The 20,909-nt window shown below is 38.6% G+C and overlaps 2 protein-coding genes and 1 pseudogene across 5 annotated transcripts in view; 1 reads left to right on the forward strand and 2 right to left on the reverse strand.

The window, feature by feature from the left end:
* The window catches only part of LOC146376534 (uncharacterized), a 23,003-nt gene extending 8,918 nt beyond the window's left edge, over positions 1-14,085 (forward strand). For 3 of the 4 annotated variants that reach the window (XM_084946914.1, XM_084946911.1, XM_084946913.1), the window contains exons 15-16: positions 5,391-5,511; positions 5,700-6,071. In XM_084946914.1, the coding sequence (XP_084803040.1) occupies positions 5,391-5,511; positions 5,700-5,788 (210 nt within the window). In that variant the 3' untranslated portion in view covers positions 5,789-6,071. Of the gene's footprint in view, positions 1-5,390; positions 5,512-5,699; positions 6,072-13,381; positions 13,503-13,691 lie in introns of those variants that run through there. The other variant, XM_084946912.1, reaches the window with a different exon arrangement.
* LOC146376535 (UDP-glucuronosyltransferase 2A2-like) lies at positions 6,178-10,388 on the reverse strand (annotated as a pseudogene).
* Positions 14,086-14,218: 133 nt separating the features above from the next.
* Positions 14,219-19,931, reverse strand: LOC146376536 (UDP-glucuronosyltransferase 2A2-like). Its single transcript, XM_084946923.1, has 6 exons — positions 17,588-19,931; positions 17,291-17,439; positions 17,020-17,151; positions 15,718-15,805; positions 15,172-15,391; positions 14,219-14,907 (listed from the first exon to the last, which is right to left on the reverse strand). The coding sequence occupies exons 1-6, from the start codon at positions 18,303-18,305 to the stop codon at positions 14,622-14,624; spliced, it is 1,593 nt and encodes a 530-aa protein (XP_084803049.1). The 5' UTR covers positions 18,306-19,931; the 3' UTR covers positions 14,219-14,621.
* Between the last annotated feature and the right edge of the window lie 978 nt (positions 19,932-20,909).

The following is a 20,909-nucleotide window of genomic DNA, read 5'->3' on the forward strand; positions in this document are numbered from 1 at the left end:
GATATCTTTTTTTTTTTTTTTTTTATAGTTTATTTATTTATATAGCACATTTAATTACAACAGGAACGTTGACTAAAGTCCTGTACAAGAATACAAAATACCTAGTAAAATAACTGATAATATTGATACCAAACATCAAATATGAATGAACAAATAACTCACATTTGTATTTACTGGCTTTTAATACAGCATGAGTTTTAAGATAAGATTTAAAAAGATTGACAGTAGGAGCCTGTCTGATGTGTAGGGGTAAATTATTCCACAGCTTAGGCGCTACCACTGCAAATGCTCAATCGCCTCTATGAACCAGCCTCGACCTTGGTATGGCTAAAAGCAAAAGATCACTTGATCCTAAGAGATGTTTTAAACCAGAACCATGGAAGAAGTTTGTAAAACAAAGTACAACACATCTGGTTGTGAACATACGATTTGAGACCTTTGTTTGTTGTTACCCTAGTCTTTAAAATGTTATGTTTTCTATTCATCATATACTCAAAGTATTCAACAGGATCCACCTAGGCATTTTGCAGCTTATACAAATTCACAGCAACTGGTATTGAGAGAATCTCAATTAGACTCCCCTTTGTGCAGCACATGGGGACTGCAAGGACTCCCTTTGTCTCTTTAGATTAATCAATGAAAGATTTTTAGAACACTTAGTTACAGAGTTGGTCATTCAATAACTTCACAAGGCATTTTTACCACCCAGGCTGTTTTATAAAAATAAAAAAGTGATGGGGTATTTTCAACACCCTGCTGGACAGGCAGCGTGGACACAGTTTGTGAATTGAGTAATTCGAGATTGAGGCAACGTAGGAGTTTGAAATTGATACCCTAGGTGTAGCTATTAAAATTCTGAATGTTTGAATCCCAGTGACCTTAACATCAGATTTTCTGAAAATCTTGTAAATGTTATAAATCAAAAAAGAAGTCACCTAGGATTTTCAAATACATGCATAGGTGAATTTGTTAATAATATTTTAAGACTTTGAAACCCCGTGGCCTCAACATTAAGGTCAGAGGTCAGCTATTATGAAAAGACCTAGGATTTTCAAGTTTTTAGAAAAATGTTACCTTTACAACCTTCCGAGCTGTTCGATTGGATAAGATGCTATACACTACTGTGTGTTCTTTAAAAAAAAAAAAAAAAAAAAACTACTGGTTTTACAACACTATAATTTCAGGGTTGTTGTTTTTTTTTTTTTTTGTTTTGTTTTTTTTTTTTTTTTGACAATTATGCAGTTTAATGTCTCATTGCAGTCTGAAATGAAAGCATAGTAGAAACAATTGGAGTCAAAAAAGAAATCAAGGAATAAATTACTAAACCCAAATGTATTCTAAATTTTTGACTTATCAAAGTAGCCACTTTTGGGAGATATAACAGCTGAACACACCCATTGCGTTCTTTCTAGAGATGGACCGATCCGATATTACGTATCGGTACCTAAATTACTGGATCGGATATCGGAGAGAAATTAAAAAATGTAATCCGATCCATTAAATATCACAAAAGCACCTCAGAAAACTTGCGACATGGCGTAACTTGTCGGAGCACTATGCGTCACGTGATAGAGCGGTTGTGGCGTGCGAGACCTGTCGGTGGTCTGGTTGAGCCATTTGGAGCCTCGCTACCAAACCGGCATTTCATCTCCGAGAAAGTTATCCCAGAGAGAAGTAAAGCAAGTGTGTAAGTTCATCTCTGGATGTTTGTAAAGCATTCCCACGTTAAGCTTAACAACCGATATATGGAGCGACTGTCTCTCTTCAATCATGAAACTGATCAATGATCAGCTGATCGGCTTTTCTGTCGAGAGTTCGTCTCTCTTGTAAGTTTATCGCCCACTTTGTACCAGAAAGAGGAAACCAGCGAATAAACATTAGCAGCACATTTACACTTGATAAGCTGTTGTTAGAATTTATTTAATATTACTTTCTACACCAGGATCCTTTTCTACTGTGCAGGGGCGGGTCTAGCAAAGTTTAGCCGGGGGGCCAGGTAGGGCATTAACAGGGAAAGGGGGGCACAAAGAAATACTTTTCTTTCTTATTCTCATTTAAAATGTCTCGCTTTAATAAATAATTATTTGAATCTTACAACCAAAGTTTTAATCTGATGTAAAATGTATAGAAGTCCATTACTGTATATAGTAACTAATAAGTCTAATATACCCTAGTAAGCTAGTACTTTTTCCTTTAGGAAGGTACCATCTGTGCAGTCTGCAATTCAGTTGAAGAAAGATGTTGAATCTATTTAATTATTGTGGAAAAATAATTGATTTCTGAGCTTCTTTTTTTTTTTTAATTTTATTTTTTTATGCGTGCGTTAAATTAAAGTTGATTATGTCGATTAAGCATCACGAGACGGAGGGTGCTTAATATTTCTGCTGAGTACTCTTTAAAATACCAGAATAGGGAGGTTGGTGCAGGTTTAAGTGTATTAGATTGATCAGTTTTGCTGAACTATGAAATATTTGGGGTGCAGTGTATTTTTTTGCATACAGGTTTAACAGAATAGCTTTAGTTAAAACTTGAGTATGAACTTATACAAAATGCAGCAAGATATTAAAAAAATAGTTTTATTGATTAAGAAATACACTATATCGGCTTCGTATCGGCAGATATTCAAATTTATGATATCGGTATCGGACATAAAAAGAAAAGTGGTATCGTCCCATAAACGTGTGGCACTTGTAGGTTGCTTTGCTTTCACCCTTTTGTCCAGTTCATCCCAAACCAGCTTGATGGGGTTTAAGTCTGGAGGCTGTGCTGGCCACTCCATGTTTTCAAGCTTACAACCTTGTTCGTTCTCCTGAGGTACTTCTAGCGTAGCTTGGAACTATGTTTTGGGTCATTATCTTGCTGTAGGATGAACCCCTGACCAACTAGGCGCATACCAGAGGGTACTGCATGGTGCTGCAGAATGCTGTGGTAGCTGTTTTGGTTCTGGGTGCAAAAAGTCCCAGACCTTCACACTTCCTCCTCCATGTTTGACAGTTGATGCCACCACTGTGGAACGATCCTTGCACCTACTCAACGGCGTACAAAGATCCTGTGTGATTAAGCCAAGATTTCAAATCCATTTTCATCAATCCATTATACTTTCTTCCAGTCTTCAGTAGTCCAATGGCGGTGTTTCGTGGCCCAGCCAAGCCTTTGTCTTATTCTGAAATCTCAGCAATGGCTTTCTTGCTGCAATTGGTCCTGTCATACGTGCAGCTTGAAGTCTTCTCTTCACAGTTGCAACTGAGACTTAATTACTACGACCACTATTAAGCTGTGTTTGAAGCTGATGTCCTTTGAGCAGCCTATCAGCTGTTAACACTCAGAAACTTGTCCTCTGATTCAGTTGTGGCTTTGGGTCTGCTAGACCTCTTTCTGCCAGTTTTCTCCAGTTTCTGAGTGCCTTTTGATGGTAAAAGAAACTGTACGCACTGACATTTTGACTTTCCTTGCAACTTCTCTGTAGGAAAGACCTACATTTTTAAGTGTTATGATGGTCTGTCCCTCTTCCATTGTTAATTGCCTTTTTCTCACCATTTTTGTAGAAACAGTACTTTCTGCATTACAAAACTGTTCAGCTGATGCACACGAGGGTATGGTATCACAGTGTTCCAACACTGCTTTTATGCAGACAGGATAGTTGTAACTAATCCAGAAAAGTTGGAACACCTCTAGCTTTCAAGGCCTGATCAACCTCCACTGCTGTAAAACAGCTTTAAATTGTTAACCCATTTTGTGTTCCCTGAAAAAGGCCTTTTTGTATAATTCTGAAATGGACATTATTTTTCAGTTTTGGGAAACCTTTCTTCCTTTTTTTTTTTTTTTTTTTTTTTTTAAACCTTTGGCAGTTCAACACTTTTGTACCATTTCAACCTGTTCATTGGACTTGAACAACATAAATTGCAGTAAATAACAGAGAAATTTGGGTGTTCGAAACTTTTGACCGGTAACGTATTTCAAACACATAATTGACAGAGACCAACAGATATTGAAACTACATCATGGTCTGGTTGTCTTGTATACCCTAGATTTAATTTTATGTATGACATTTGGACAAAATGGTCCAAATGTCATAATACAGTAATCTCACTTCATTTCTCTCAAATGTCCTCCAAAAGTATTTTATTTTGACCATCTTAATTGCACTATAGTGGTCCCTCGTTTATCGCGGCAGTTACATTATAGGTGAAATCTGCGAAGTAGCCAACTTTAATTTTTACAATTATTATAGATGTTTTAAGGCTGTAAAACCCCTCACTACACACTTTATACACTTTTCTTAGACAGGCATGAACATTTTCACTTTTTCCTCTTGTTTAAACACTCTCAAACTTAAAACTTTTGTAGAAAAATAAGTCCAGTATTATAGAATGAAACCAAAGGCCCCTGCAGGTGCCTTTGACAGTGCAAAACGTTTCATTGATATTATGTTTGTAAGTTTTCTCCCCAACAAACAACAAAGTACAGCACTTTAGTCACACTGGTAGAAATTGAAGATTTATGTAAATTTGACAAGCTGAACGCATTCTCTACTGGACAGCAGACACGGCACGGGATTGACAATGGTCTACAGCTAATCAGGACGCGGAACACAATGTGCTGTTTAAATTTAAAAAAAAAAAAAAAAAAAAAAAAAAGCCCGCAAAATTGCACACAAAAAAAATCCGCAAAACTGCGAAAGGTGAACCGCGTTATAGCGAGAGACCACTGTATTTCTAATGACCCAAACCGAATTTTTATCTAAAGTTTTCACCAGCAGGTGGCAGCACATTACAGGAAAGTCTTAATGTAATGTAGCTACCAACCCCTCTCTTCAAGTAGAAAAAAAGTCACCATTTGCCCTGACTTAAGCAAATCACATACAGGAATTGTTTTTGTATGAAAAGTTTCTCACAAAAAGCTACCTTAGCAAACATATATGAACTGGTAGAAACAGGAAGCAGTCTCATTTTAAAAAAAAAAACAAAAAAAAAAAACGACAAACCCTGTAAAGCTGCTCTGAAAGCTGCTCCAGTGTTATTTTCTCCTGAACGGAGCATGGTGTTGTTCTGGGAGGATCTAGTGGTGATGACGGGGCCACCAACCTGTCCCTTTGACTAGAAGGCCAGTACTTCCTCTGATTCTCCATTATATTTCCTACACCTTTCAGGGCAGAGAGTCACTGCACCATTTTATGGCACAAAGTGGTATTACATGAAAGTACTGCTGGGCCCTATTTCAGCTTCAGCTTATATATCCTCTTTAAGTGTTTTGGGCAGTAAGATTCACTGGTTACTTCTCCAGATTTTGTTCATATTCTGTAGCTATAGTTCATGTTGAAAGTAAAACAGAGTAATTTATCAAGTTTGAACCAATAAGAAAAGCTTGAGATATCTTCCTGTTTACTGCAGCTGCTCCACGGGATGGTGGTGGATACATCGGTAGTCTTTCCCCACCGTCTGGGCCCCCCTCACAAACTGACCCTCAACAAGCTCACAGCTGAATACCTCAGAAGGATCATTCAAGAGAGTGGTGGGTTACCACTATGCAAATGGTTTATCTGTTACTATAATATCATTACATTCCAAATAAAGATGACTTATTAATATGACTTATAACATTAAATGCCACAGACTCATGGAGCAGATATCAGATTTATTGCTGAAGATACTGACTTCAGTTGCATAAGATTTTTTTTTTATTATTTTTTTCCCCCTTAGTTTGTGGCCATGACACTGCAGAAGATGCTACTGCCTGTATGGAGCTGATGCTGTGGAAAGTCAAAGAAGATGGAAAATTGAAAAAATGATGGAAATAAAATTATTCCTGTACACTTCATGTGGGGGGAGGGGTGACAAATACTAGCTGTGATTCAAATGTATTATTTTGTGTAAACCTCGTTCAGGACACGGAGGGCAGTTTGTTTTTTGTTAGTGTGATTTATGTTAATGAGTTCTGTACGTAAAATTTCAATTTGGAACCCATCTTCCATATTTGTATAAATGTTGACCACATGTAGTGCCAAGAGGACCCACAGTGGTGACTTTTCATGAGTAGTACTCAAGTAAAGGCATAGAATGAATTTTGTGTTTTCCTTTCTTAAAAAAGCAAAACTCAACAGCCAATCAGCATTCTGTTTTTAATGTGAGATTAACTTCAGGTACACTTCTGCAAATCGGTACACCTGTCTTCAGTTAAAGTAATCAGTGGTGATGCATAAAGAATAAGATGGTGGGAAACTCAACATACATGAAAGAAAGTCTCATGTAGGTAACAAATATTGCCCCGGCACAACACTCACAGCACCTTTTTCAGTTGTTATTCAGCCTTCCTTTTGGTCTTTCCTGACACAGCACCTGTGCAAACAGAAACTGCAGGTCTTGATGAAGATGAATATGAGGAGTAAAACTATAGTGAGGATGAAGCCCAGGACATCCAGGCTGTGATACTGGTACCAGGTGAGCTCATGGGCCTGGACCCTCAAGTGCTTGGCCCCTTTGTTTCTCAGTGTGAACTCTATCCAGAATACTGCCTCTTCCAAAGCACTTATGGGTCTGTCGTGGTGGATGCTGGGCAACCGCATAGCATTTTCTTTGTACCTGTGAATGTGTATAAATTAGAAAAAAGATTGTAAAAATGAATATCATTCATTATGGGGTGATCGTGGCTCAAGAATTGGGTGTTCGCCTAGTAATTGGAAGGTTGCCAGTTCGAGCCCCGGCTCGGACATTCTCGGTCGTTGTGTCCTTGGGCAAGACACTTCACCCGTTGCCTACTGGTGGTGGTCAGAGGGCCCGGTGGCGCCAGTGTTCGGCAGCCTCGCCTCTGTCAGTGCGCCCCAGGGTGGCTGTGGCTACAATGTAGCTTGCCATCACCAGTGTGTGAATGGGTGCATGACTGGATGTGTAAAGCGCTTTAGGGTCCTTAGGGACTATTAAAGCGCTATACAAATACAGGCCATTTACCATTTCTTTGCTTTTTCATTAATGAAAAAGCCATAAAACTCCAGACCATAAAAACTCCAGAAATTTGTATACAGAGGTCATTAAAGTTCTTCTCTCGCCCCACCCGGTCGCAGCAGATGGCTCCGCCCCTCCCTGGACCTGGTTCTGCCGGAGGTTTCTTCCTGTTAAAAGGGAGTTTTTCCTTCCCACTGTCGCCAAAGTGCTTGCTCATAGGGGGTCATATGATTGTTGTTTTTTTTCTCTGTATCTATTATTGTACGATCTATTGTACAATATAAAGCGCCTTGAGGCGACTGCTGTTGTGACTTGGCGCTATATAAATAAAATTGAATTGAAAGTTCAGCTCAGCAGGGCTTTTTTGTGTTAGCTGGCTTCAAGAAAAAATAGTTCAAGGTAGATTCTTCACGTTTCATACTCTGAGCCTGCTACATTTTTTTCCTTTTAAAGCCACTTTTCAGTGCCTAATTTAAAGTGCAGATAGTTCAGAGAACTCACGATTTGTCATTAATGACGGTGTTGACTGCATCTCTTAGGTCCTCAGCTGTCATGAAGTTCAAATTGAGAATAACTGCAGTTCCTTTTTCCTTCATGTGGATCATGTTGTCTGGCTGGTCACCGAACACGGGTATGCCCACCATGGGAACTCCGTGGTAGATGGCTTCATAAATCCCATTTGTGCCTCCGTGAGTGATGAAAGCTCTAGTTTTAGGGTGACCTAACACATGCCAAATAACCGTGTGACATTGAAAGTTAGTTTTTCACATGTGAAAAAAAGGAGAATTTCAAGAACCTGGAACAAGTGCTTTGAGCCAAGATTGATTTGCACGTTGTAATACCTCTGTGCATTCAACTAATCTTTAGTGCAACCTCTTGGAGAAAAAGAACTAGCCAGGGTAGATTTGCACAGGGTGCAATATGTAATCAAGATCACATCTGTTAGAAAAGTATATAATATAATATAATTTCCTTTTGTTAATAAACAGAATGCTAACAACCTGCATTTAATGTTGAATGCATGTTTAATTTATGTCATTGCAGATTTAAGAAAGTCTGTGTTTGATACCAAGTTTACGTACCCAGGAGGTCATTCTGAGGGATCCAGTCATATATTCTAGTGTTGGCACTCAAGGTTTCTGGTTTTTCTCCTTTGTACCTCCACAGCACCTGTAAAAGTAACATTTCTTACTTTACATTTTTTCTTTTGTAGTATACTCAGCCCAGTATATTTAAGTAATATATCACAACGTATTATGGAAAAACTAGAGAATGCATTTCCTGAAGAAAATGCAGTGTGAATGCTGATAGTTGAATGTTTTGAGCTGGATTGTGATGATTCCTGAATGTTAAAAATGTTGAATGAGCTGAAGAAGAGAATTTTTCACCTGAAAATAAAAGTGCTAAACAGGTGAAAGCTGACACAGAAGAAGTTTCAAAATTGAAAGGTAGCTCAACATGCTTAAATACACATTAGAAAAAGCTGAGTAATGACAAAAGAAATTTAGAGTCAGAAAACATCTGAATGAATATTGAAATCTGATATTCTTTAAATGACTTGGAAGTACATATGTGAAATGTCAAAAAAAAATTGAATCAGAACAAATCTAGATGAGTGTTGACAGCTTATATTCCTTAAAAAGTAGAAGAGTGGAATTATGTATTTTAAATGTCTAAAATCAAGAATCACAAATGGGAAAAAATGTTTCTGCATCTGTGCACATATCTGTCTCTGTGTTCGTGTGTGTCTGTGTGTGTTTATGCACGTGTGTGTCAAAGTAATAACAGAGATATTAAATTAGGTTAGATGAGTTTAATTGTGGGTGAATCCACTACAGACAGGTAAATAGTTTCATGTCTGATCATCCAGTCAGAAAAGATGATTCTAAACTTGATCAACTGACTCCATCTGCCCAGATTTGAACCACCTGTCTGCTGTAAAGAAATACTCCAATGAACAACAAGCTTGAATTTAACAGGCCAATCAGAATGCTCTATCCAGTTGGCCTGCACTAACTACTGGAATACTATTACTCTATAGCAAAACCAAGTCAAATCTCCCTGTCTGCACCTGTTGAAAAACTGCTTCTAAATTCAAAACCGTAACTCCTATCAAAAAGACCCTTTGAACCATGAGGACATGTCTACACAACAGTGTGTTTTTATGTTCCTGGTGTCAAAAATGGGTTCACAGGAGCAATTTAAAAAGTGGGGTCATTCCTGCTGTTGATACAAATTTCTGACAGACTGATTAATTTCTTACTTTGGACAGAAAAGCCCACAAATAGTAACTGAAAGTCGCTGCAGTAAAGGCCTGGCAGAGCATTAAAAAGGAGGTAGCCCACTATCTTGTGATTTTCTTGACTTCAAGACTTCAGGCTGTCATTGCCAGCAAATGGTTTTCAAACACGTATTAGAAATGAACATTTTATTTTCATTTTTATTCAATGTAATTTGTCCAATTACTTTTGAGCCCCTGAAATGAAGGGATTGTGTGTTTTCTTTTTTTTCTTTCTTTCTTTTTTTTAATGCTTTAGTTCCTCACATTTTCATGCAATGTATTTGCATTAAAGCTGAAAGTCTGCACTACAATGGCATCCGAGTTATATCATTTAAAATTACAAAAGCCAAATTAGAAAAAAGATGTCTCTGTCCAAATATTAATAGACCTAACTGTATATTGAAGCATGAGGTTAACTTGTCATTAGAAATCATCAGCTGTTGACAAAGTCTGATTTTTCACACTCTGTATTAGGAAAACAAACATAATTTTCTGGAAATAACATGGAAACTGGGCACTTGCACGTTGAAATGTCCACAGTCTGCAATGTCATTAAAAAAATTGTAGTTTTGGTAGTTCTGGTTTTCAGAAGTAGAGCACTCTGAAACTGGTTATCTGAATCATGAAAAACTACTCCATGCTTTCAGGGTTTGAACAAACTGATTACAGTTGGCACAAAGATTATCCTCTGACCTTTTGTGGGATCTGAGCGAGGCCTGAGGCTATCATGTTGGCCTTCTCCTTGGTGACGTTGTTGATCATGGATCCTAAAGTGTAGATCACAATGCCATCATCTCCAGAACTCTGCACAAATTCCTCCAGATCCTGTAACAAGTCAAATATTATCCCACTGCCAGCCAATCAGCTGTTTTCTCATTTTTGTTCAACATTTTGATGGCTTCACTGCTCCTGGCAGTGAAGCCATCCAATGAGAAAGAGACGTTGAAGGGCTCATAGCGAAAGCGGGCAGGTTCATTGGTGTTCATGTACATTGATGAGCTCGGGACCAGTACAGTCACCTGGTGTCCCCTGTCAACCAGCGTCTCTAGAACAGGCTTCGTGTTTATCCAGTGGCTGCCATCAGTGTACCACACCAAAATATTTCCTCCATTTGCACATGATGTTGCACAAAGTACCAGCAGGATGCAGGCAGAGAGACGCAGATCCATGGTGTCTGAATGTCAGCAGGAAAACTACCCGTGGTCTGATTCTTTGGTGAAAGTATATCAGGAAAGATAATTATTAACTCAATAAATCTGAACTCTGACTCATATCTGTCTGTGCTATCACAATGGGTTAAAAGGTAATCACAGTAAAGTTGACTGTACTGAGAAACAAGACTGATTTCTAACCTGTCCCAGTACCCTAGGGTGGCTGCGGATGACCCAGGTCTTTCTCTGTCTGCCTCTGGCTCCAAGAGGCATTATTAATTAAGTATAATATTAAGTATATCTTGTGACACATGCACAACACAGCAGGATTGTTGATGTGTGTAGGATTGCTGTATGACACTTCAGCTCACCTCATTATATACTCTACCTTTAACTCTTGTGCCCATGGGCTTTATGTCAGAACTTGTTGGTGTGGAAAAAGATGTCTGAAGTTTGATTTGTGTTTTAATCAGTTTGCAATGAAAACATATGTTTACCTTTGTAGTTTTAAACCATTCATGGTTTGGAGTTATCCAGAGTAACGGTCAACTCGAGTCAGCTAATTCTATACGACACCTTGGATTAAACCTGAAAATGAGGTCAATGACTATAGCACCAGGTAATGTGATAATATACCCCTCATCTTTCTCTGTGCACTACATAAACTATACCAACTCGCTCTGTCATTACAGAAGTGTGGCAGAAGTCTGAAAATTTTTCTGTCTATTGAAAATTTGGTCAACACCAAGTGCAAGGTTTAGCCAGTATTTCAAAGATGGTAAGGTTTTGCTTTATAACGCATATGATGCAGCTCTGCTTAGAACCCGTGTGACAACTTACTTGGCCACATTTTCAGGTGTTAGTGAGGAGGGTGTGAAGGGTCACCATGGTTCTCTAAGAGATGTCCAGGAGATGCTGTTGGGCTTCAAAAATGCTGACACGATTCTAATTGGACACTGCCTGGAAACAGATCTCTGTTTACTCACGGTGACTTCTTGACTTCCTTTTTTTAAAATGTATTCTTTTTTCTTTTTTTTTTTTAAAGTTTTTCACAGCTTATTTCACATCTTCCAGTTGCAGTCCTCAGTAGACTTTAATGTGCAAATAATTAACACAAAATCATCTGGATGTCTGTTTTAAACCAGAACCATGGAAGGCGTTTGTAAAATAAAGTACAAAACATCTGATTGGTTGTGAACATACCATTTGAGACCTTTTTGTTTGTTGTTACACTTATTTTTTGAAATGTTATGTTTTCTATTTATCATATACTCAAAGTATTCAACAGGATTCGCCTAGAAATTTTGCAGCTTATACAAGTTCACGGCAACGGGTATTGAATCCCAATAATCAGACCCCTATGAGCAGCACATGGGGACTGCAAGGACTCCCTTTGTCTTTTTAGATTAATCAATGAAAGAATTTTAAAACACGCATTTTTACCCCAGTGCCCTCAGCATTAAGGTCAGAGGTCAGCTGTTGTGAAAATAAAAAAATGTTAGCTATACAAGCTTCTGAGGCATTCGATTTGATGAGATACTATACACTACTGTGTCTTCTTAAAAAACTACCAGTTTTAGAACACCCCAATTTTTCCAGTTTTCTATTGAAAATCATGCTGTTTAATGTCACATTGCAGTCTGAAATGAAAGCATAGTAGAAACAAACAATTGGAGTCAAAAAAGAGATCAAGGGAAACCTTTCTTCCTTTTTTTTTTAACCTTTGGCAGTTCAACACTTACCTTTGTACCATTTCAACCTATTCATTGGATTTGAATTACATAAATTGGAATAAATAGCTGGACAATTGAGGTGTTTCAAAACTTTTGATGGGTAGTGTCCCATATAGAAAAGATATATATAAATCTTATAAAGTTTGTATCTGTCTTGTGTGAAACTTGTATGAAAAGCATACAAGAGTGAAAACAGATATAAGATCCCTTGAAAAATTATATAAATGAAACTTGTATGTTTTGGATACTTCCTAAAACAATATCTGAAAGTAATGAGAAAGTGGCCACTTTCATGAGTAAATCATATAAGTTTTTACTATTTCTTTTCCATATGGGGTATTTCAAACACATAGTTGACAGAGACCAACAGATATTGAAAATTCGTCATGGTCATGTCTTGTAGACCCTGAATTTAATTTGTCATAAGTCACTTTTGGACAAAAGGGTTGAAATGTCATGATACAGTAATCTCACTTTATTTCTCTCTGATGTCCTCTAAAAGTATTTTATTTTTTCCATCTTAATTGTACTATTTGTAATAACCTGAACCAATTTTTTATCTAAATACATGGATACATATATCTTTTACCACCAGGTGGCAGCACATTACCGTAAAGTCTCAGTGTAATGTAACTACCAATCCCTGTCTTGAAGTAGAAATAAAAAGTCACTATTTGCTGTGACCTAATTAAGCAAATCACATACAGCAATCGTTTTTGTATGAAAAGTTTCTCACAAAAAGCTACCTTAGCAAACATATATGAACTGGTAGAAACAGGAAGCAGTCTCATTAAAAAAAACCCCCAACAAACCCTGTATTATTCAAGGATCATTGATTCATTTTATTCTTGAAGAGCTGTGTGCAGCGATGGAAAGCTGCTCCAGTGTTTATTTTCTCCTGAACTGAGCATGGTGTCGTTCTGGGAGGATCTAGTGGTGATGACGGGGCCACCATCAAGGTGTTTCATCCACTGTTTGCTGTTCTTTTGACTAGAAGGCCAGTACTTCCTCTGACTCTCCATTATATTTCCTACACCTTTCAGGGCAGAGAGTCACTGCACCATTTTATGGCACAAAGTGGTATTACATGAAAGTACTGCCGGACCCTATTTCAGCTTATATATCCTCTTTAAGTGTTTTGGGCAGTAAGATTCACTGGTTACTTCTCCAGATTTTGTTCATATTCTGTAGCTATAGTTCATGTTGAAAGTAAAACAGAGTAATTTATCAAGTTCAAACCAATAAGAAAAGCTTGAGATATCTTCCTGTTTACTGCAGCTGCTCCACGGGATGGTGGTGGATACATCGGTAGTCTTTCCTCACCGTCTGGGCCCCCCTCACAAACTGACCCTCAACAAGCTCACAGCTGAATACCTCAGAAGGATCATTCAAGAGAGTGGTGGGTTACCACTATGATAATGGTTTATCTGTTACTATAATATCATTACATTCCAAATAAAGATGACTTATTAATATGACTTATTATAACATTAAATGCCACAGACTCATGCAGCAGATATCAGATTTATTGCTGAAGATACCAACTTCAGTTGCATTGATTTTTTAAAAGATTATTTTTTCCCCTTAGTTTGTGGCCATGACACTGCAGAGGATGCTACTGCCTGTATGGAGCTGATGCTGTGGAAAGTCAAAGAAGATGGAAAATTGAAAAACTGATGGAAATAAAATTATTCCTGTACACTTCATATGGGGGGAGGGGGAACAAATACTAGCTGTGATTCAAATGTATTATTTTGTGTAAACCTCGTTCAGGACACAGAGGGCAGTTTGTTTTTTGTTAATGTAAATGGTAAATGGCCTGTATTTGTATAGCGCTTTACTAGCCCCTAAGGACCCCAAAGCGCTTTACACATCCAGTCATCCACCCCTTCACGCACACATTCACACACACTGGTGACGGCAAGCTACATTGTAGCCACAGCCACCCTGGGGCGCACTGACAGAGGTGAGGCTGCCGGACACTGGCGCCACCGGGCCCTCTGATCACCACCAGTAGGCAACGGGTGAAGCTTCTTGCCCAAAGACACAACGACCGAAACTGTCCAAGCCGGGGCTCGAACCGGCAACCTTCCAATTACAAGGTGACCTCCCAATTCTTGAGCCACGATCACATTAACATTTATGTTAATGAGTTCTGTATGTTAAAGTTCAATTTGGAGCCCATCTTCCATATTTGTATAAATGTTGACCACATGTAGTGCCAAGAGGACCCACAGTGGTGACTTTTCATGAGTAGTACTCAAGTAAAGGCATAGAATGAATTTTGTGTTTTCCTTTCTTAAAAAAGCAAAACTCAACAGCCAATCAGCATTCTGTTTTTAATGTGAGATTAACTTCAGGTACACTTCTGCAAATCATTACACCTGTCTTCAGTTAAAGTAATCAGTGGTGATGCATAAAGAATAAGATGGTGGGAAACTCAACATACATGAAAGAAAGTCTCATGTAGGTAACAAATATTGCCCCGGCACAACACTCACAGCACCCTTTTCAGTTGTTATTCAGCCTTCCTTTTGGTCTTTCCTCTCCTGACACAGCACTTGTGCAAACAGAAACTGCAGGTCTTGATGAAGATGAATATGAGGAGTGGAACTATAGTGAGGATGAAGCCCAAGACATCCAGGCTATGATACTGGTACCAGGTGAGCTCATGGGCCTGGACCCTCAAGTGCTTGGCCCCTTTGTTTTTCAGTGTGAACTCTATCCAGAATGCTGCCTCTTCCAGAGCACTCATTGGTCTGTTGTGGTGGATGCTGGACAACCGCATAGCATTTTCTTTGTACCTGTGAATGTGTATATAAATGAGAAAAACAATTGTAAAAATGAATATCATGCAGTATTAATCAAAAAGCTATGAGACCATAAAAAATTGTTTACAGAGGTCATTAAAGTTCAGCTCAGCAAGGCTTTCTTGTGTTAGCTGGCTCCAAGAAAAAGGGGTTCAAGGTAGATTCTTCACGTTTCATACTCTGAGCCTGCTACATTTTTTCCCTTTAAAGCCTGTTTTCAGTGCCTAATTTAAAGTGCAGATAGTTCAGAGAACTCACGATTTATCATCGATGACTGTGTTGACAGCATCTCTTAGGTCCTCAGCTGTCATGTAGTTCAAATTGAGAATAACTGCAGCTCCTTTTTCCTTCATATGGACCATGTTGTCTGGCTGGTCAAGAAACATGGGTATGCCCACCATGGGTACTCCGTGGTAGATGGCTTCATAAATCCCATTTGTGCCTCCGTGAGTGATGAAAGCTCTAGTTTTAGGGTGACCTAACACATGCCAAATAACCGTGTAACATTGAAAGTTAGTTTTTCACGTGAACAACAGGAGGATTTCAATAACCCGGCATAAGTGCTGAGTTGAAATTGATTTGCACGTTCTAATACTTATGTGCATTCAACTATGTGCATTCAACAGATTACATTTGCACAGGGTGCAATACTATCAATCAAGATCAAATCTGTTAGAAAAGTATAATTGATCAATTTTTCCTTTTGTTAATAAACAGAATGCTCACAGCTTGCATTTCATGTTGAATGTGCGTTTAATGTATGTCATTGCAGTTTTAAGAAAATCTGTGGTTAGTGCCACAGACCCAGGAGGTCGTTCTGAGGGATCCAGTCATATATTCTAGTGTTGGCACTCAAGGTTTCTGGTTTTTCTCCTCTGTACCTCCACAGCACCTATAAAAGGTAACATATTTCTTAGCTTACATGATTTGTTTGTTTTCTGTTGTAGTATACTTACAGCCACACTTTAGGCAATATATCACAAAATATTATGGGGAAATAAAACTGCAGTATGTGTTTCTAGTCAGCTGTTTTCTACCTGTCATCTAAAACTGCATAATCGGAGTGATTTGGGTATAAAACTCTTTGAATGCTAATTTTAGATTTTATTTTAAAGTTAGATTTATATGTGTATTTATAAGATTGATGCAAGTTTTTTTTTTCTTTTTACCTGTTTACTGAAACCTGTTCTATTTATAGTTATATAATTGACATCGACATAATCTGTAGACTCTCAGATAGGTATCTACATTCAAATTGGATGAAGGTTTTAGGAGTGTTTAGCTCCTTAACATGTGCCATGCTCTTCTTTTAAGGGGACCAAAAGTAATTGGACTAAAGGGCCATTTCATCATCAGGTGTGGGCAATTCCTTTGTTATGTCATTATCAATTAAGCAGATAAAAGGCCTGGAGTTAAATTTAAGGGTGGTGCTTGCATTTAGAAGATTTTGCTGTGAACAGACAACATGTGGTCAAAGGAATTGTCACGGTCCCTGTGTCTCTCTGGCTGGCCCACACTGGTTACAGGTTGGGTTTTTGTTTCTCTCTCTCTTTCCTCCCTACTGTCTCCTGCTTGCCTGGGCAGAGTTCAGAGTTACTGGGCTCTTGCCTTTGGCTCGCACCTTTTGCACCTGGGTTTATTGCCACCACCTCCTGCTGATCTGTCCTGATCACTCTGGCGCTATTTAAGGGTAGGGCTCTGAGCACCTCATCGCTGAAACGTTTAACCCCCATAGTTCATGCTCTCTGCTCTGTTTTAAAGTTGTCTGTCTTTAACTAACCGTCGTTTCTTTAAATAGATTTCCCGGACCTGTTGGTGGACCCTTCCTGAGATTCATGTGTGTGGCAGCGTGAGTGGAATTTGAGAGTGAGTGGTCGAAGAGGAGCGAGTGTGAGTGGTGTTTGAGCGGCAGTGCGTGATGTAAAATTGGAGATGGCTGATTCTCACAAAGAACATGCAGCCTAAAATGTCCAAAGTCTGCAATCTCATTAAAAAATGTAGTTTTGGTAGTTCTGGTAGTCAGAAGTAGAGCACTCTGAAACATGAAAAACTACTCCATGCTTTGCAGAAAATTAATTTCAGCTGAAACAAAGATTATCCTCTGACCTTTTGTGGGATCTGAGCGAGGCCTGAGGCTATCATGTTTGCCTTCTCCTTGGTGACGTTGTTGATTACGGATCCTAAAGTGAAGATCACAATGCCATCATCTCCAGAACTCTGCACAAATTCCTCCAGATCCTGCAACAAGTCGAATATTATCCCACCACCAGCCAACCAGCTGTTTTCTCATTGCAACATTTTGATGGCTTCACTGCTCCTGGGAGGAATATTCTGTGATGTAATGATTAATCAGATAGTAATAGTTGAGTGTCCTTACCTCTGGTAAAGGTTTAGCAGGTCTGCAGTGGATCCCACCAACATATTTGAAGTTGGGGAGGAAAGGACGAGGGAATTCAAAATCCCAGTAGGTTCGGATTAACCAGATGTCTGCTTTACTCATCAACTCACAGGCACTGGTGGGAGTTCCTGTTGCAGGACATGGACATCAATGTATCACCAATAGTTTATACAAGGCATCATATTTTCTTAATCAGATCTGATGGGATATTAAAACACTGCGTTTGCATTATTAGCAGATTTCAAATAGTTTTTTTAAATCAGCCTATTTGCTCACCTTTGATATCAGAGTAATATCTGTCTAATACGTTCCAAAAAGTGTGATCAATCACAATGTCTTGAAGAGCGTAGAAGAGAAAGTTCCACACTCTCTCTGAGAAGTCCATCTTATCTGTGAGTTTGCTCATGGCACTGGGAACAAAGGATGGTGGAGCAGGCATCTGACCACAATGCCTCTCCCAGTTAGTAGCTAAGGAGAAGCGCAAGGAGAAGACGAGTGGGATCCCCAAAATATCTGCTACTAAGTCACTGCCAGCTTTCCAGGGGTCAGCTAAGAGAAGGTCATAATTTCCCTCTTTCAACTTCTTCATGACGACTTCTGATTTCACCACACCGTCCAAATACCGGATACTGTACTGAAGGTTTGTCTTTGCAATGTTAATGTATCTGATGTAGATCTCCCAGTAGTTCATATAATCAATCTCGTATATGGAGAATTGGAGGAATTCTTCTAAAAGCTTCTTATAAGCCTCCAATGAGAAGGAGACATTGAAGGGCTCATAGTGAAAGCGGGCGGGTTCATTAGTGTTCATGTATACTGACGAGCTCGGAATCAGTACAGTTACCTGGTGTCCTCTATCAACCAGCGTCTCCAGAACAGGTTTCATGTTTATCCAGTGGCTGGCATCGGCGTACCACACCAAAATATTTCCCCCGTTTGCACTCCATGTTGCACAAAGTACCATCAGGATGCAGGCAGAGAGACGCAGCTCCATGGTGTCTGAATATCAGCAGGAAAACCAGCTGTGGTCTGATCCTTTGTAGAAGTATCACAGGAAAGATAACTATTAACTCAAAGTTAAACTCTGACTCACTTCTTTCTGTACAGTATTGCTCATTTCACAATGGGTTAAAAGTTAATGGGAATAAAGTTGACAGTACTGAAAAAAGCAGGATTGAACCGGTACACTGTAAAATCTAATTAGTTCCCAGAACTCAGAAAAATTGAGGAAACTCGTTGCCTCAAAAAAATTGAGTAAAGCTTAGCTAAAAATGACTAAATTAGGACAACTTATTTATTTTGAGTACTCTGTACAAGCTCATTTGTTCCCAGAACTCAAAAAAATTGGATCAAGTTTACGTAAGATGACCAAGTTAGGGCAACTTACTCATTTTGAGTACACTGTACAACCTTGTTAGTTCCCAGAACTCAAAAAAATTAAGGAAACTCGTTGCCTCAAAAAAACTAAGTAAAGCTTACTTAAGATGACTGTTAGGACAACAGCCATCATTGCAAGTCTGCAGTATTAAGAATAACTTGATATTTCTGATTGTACAATACTAATTGTTTACCTACTGACAAACATTTCAAGTTCAACTAAATGAAAAAACAATTTGTGGTAACCTGAATATGATTAAAAATAATTAACAACACTTTTTGTAATGATGTTAAAATGAGCCCAACTTTTATTTTCAAACACAACAAAGTATAACAGCCAACATACTGGACACTGTTCTGCTGAACAACAAACAATTATATTGCCCTCACTGTTATAATCTTACAATGAAACAAAGTCTCAGATGTAATTATTCTGAAAATAAGTTTAGGCCTACCACAAGTTTGTTTTGTACTTACATTACTTATATAATCAAAATAAAATATTTGTTGTTCTGTCACAAGTGCAGTCTCTGATTTAAACAACATATTTGTTTTTCATTCCAACACAGGAGCTGGAATGTTGTAATGTTTTAAGGATGGCTTGTTTCCAGTCCAGGCATTACTGCCTGAATGACTATCATGGATCGAGGTGATCCAAATGTAAGTGCAGAAGAAAGTCTTTAACTTCCCTTAAGTACAGTGGCAGTGGATGTGGGTTGGAGATGAGCTTGAACCTGCAGGCGACCATCTTCACTGACCACACCATCTGTGACGGAGGACTCATCTCTCCTGGTGTCCTGCAAGCAAACAATCATATTTTTTGGAACATGAACTTAATTGCTTTCTTAAAACATTTTTTTCTGCATTTGGTATAAAATAGACTCCAATTTGGACAATCTCAGGCTCCCTCCCCACCGGAGAGGTGACATTCAATGTCCCAATTGTCAGTCTGGATAGCCCTGACCACCACCCAACATACAATAATGTCATGAAAGCATCATTTTAAAAAGGGCTATGCAAACATGGCCAATAACTTTCATTATAAATGATGTGCAAAATGATTTGGGCACAAAACAAAAGAAAACTTGCAGACTTCACTATTTACAGTGTAGACCCTCTAAACTAAGTTTGGGGGATGTGATCTTTCAAGAAATGCAGACCAAACTGTTGTTGTTTGTTTACTTACACAGCATGTCTTGTAGAATTAACTGGAGTCACCAGCAACAGCATAGTGCAGTCATATCTCAAGTCTAATAACAGAAGACAGGGAACGATCAGTAAAGAATCAACTTCCCCAAACCAAAGCACAAAAACAATAAGTAAAACAGGCTGATCTAAAGTATGATTAAAGTCCAGCCTGATTAATATAAATGTCACTGACAGTTGCTAATATATTGGAAAACCAAAATACTTACCACTGAGTTGATGTCTTTCTGTCCAACAGCAGGAGTGCTGGTCCTGAGCCTCAAAGACAGTAAGAAGCAAGCAGAGGGAGAAAAAACAGAACATTTTTCAGAAACTGATTTGATCCTTAATGGCTGTGCAATCATTGTAACATAGAGTTTGCTTATGTTGTTAAATAAAGGCTAGATTTGACACGTCTCTGAAAACTTTGGTGCATTTTTGCAAATATGTGATGTCTTGATAAATCGAGCAGATATTTGAAGTTTACACAGCTACATTCTCGCCTGAAAATATCTTAAAAGTTTATTTTGTGACCCAGGAAAAGTAATAAGTTTTTTAGCCGTGCTCCTCCGCCATTGCCGCGCTTACAAGTATGCACAGGCTCCGACAACCACGGCAGACAAATGCGATCCTCCTTTTCCCCAGACTACCCTTTCTGGGTCACAAAATAACCTTTTAAGATACTTTCAGCCGAGAATGTAGCTGTGTAATGCTCAAATATCTACTTAATTTATCAAAATAACACATATTTGCAAAAGTGCTTCCACGTTTTCGGAGAGCTCTGTTATCCACCAGCGGGATAGCTGACCGGGAGGTCAAGGCTTGATAGAGTCCGCCAGCACAGCTAACTCCTGGCGTATTGTTTTCAACCCCCTATATATATATATATATATATATATATATATATATATATATATATATATATATATATATATATATATTAGTTAGTTAGTTATGGCTATGGATTGAAAATACCCCCCACACCACACCCCACCCCACCCCTAACGCTGCACCTCCCGAAGAATTTTGTCTGGGT

Source organism: Perissodus microlepis, chromosome 12, assembly GCF_051167445.1.
Source record: "Perissodus microlepis isolate ML-2025 ecotype Zambia chromosome 12, ASM5116744v1, whole genome shotgun sequence".
Classification (NCBI taxonomy): domain Eukaryota; kingdom Metazoa; phylum Chordata; class Actinopteri; order Cichliformes; family Cichlidae; genus Perissodus; species Perissodus microlepis.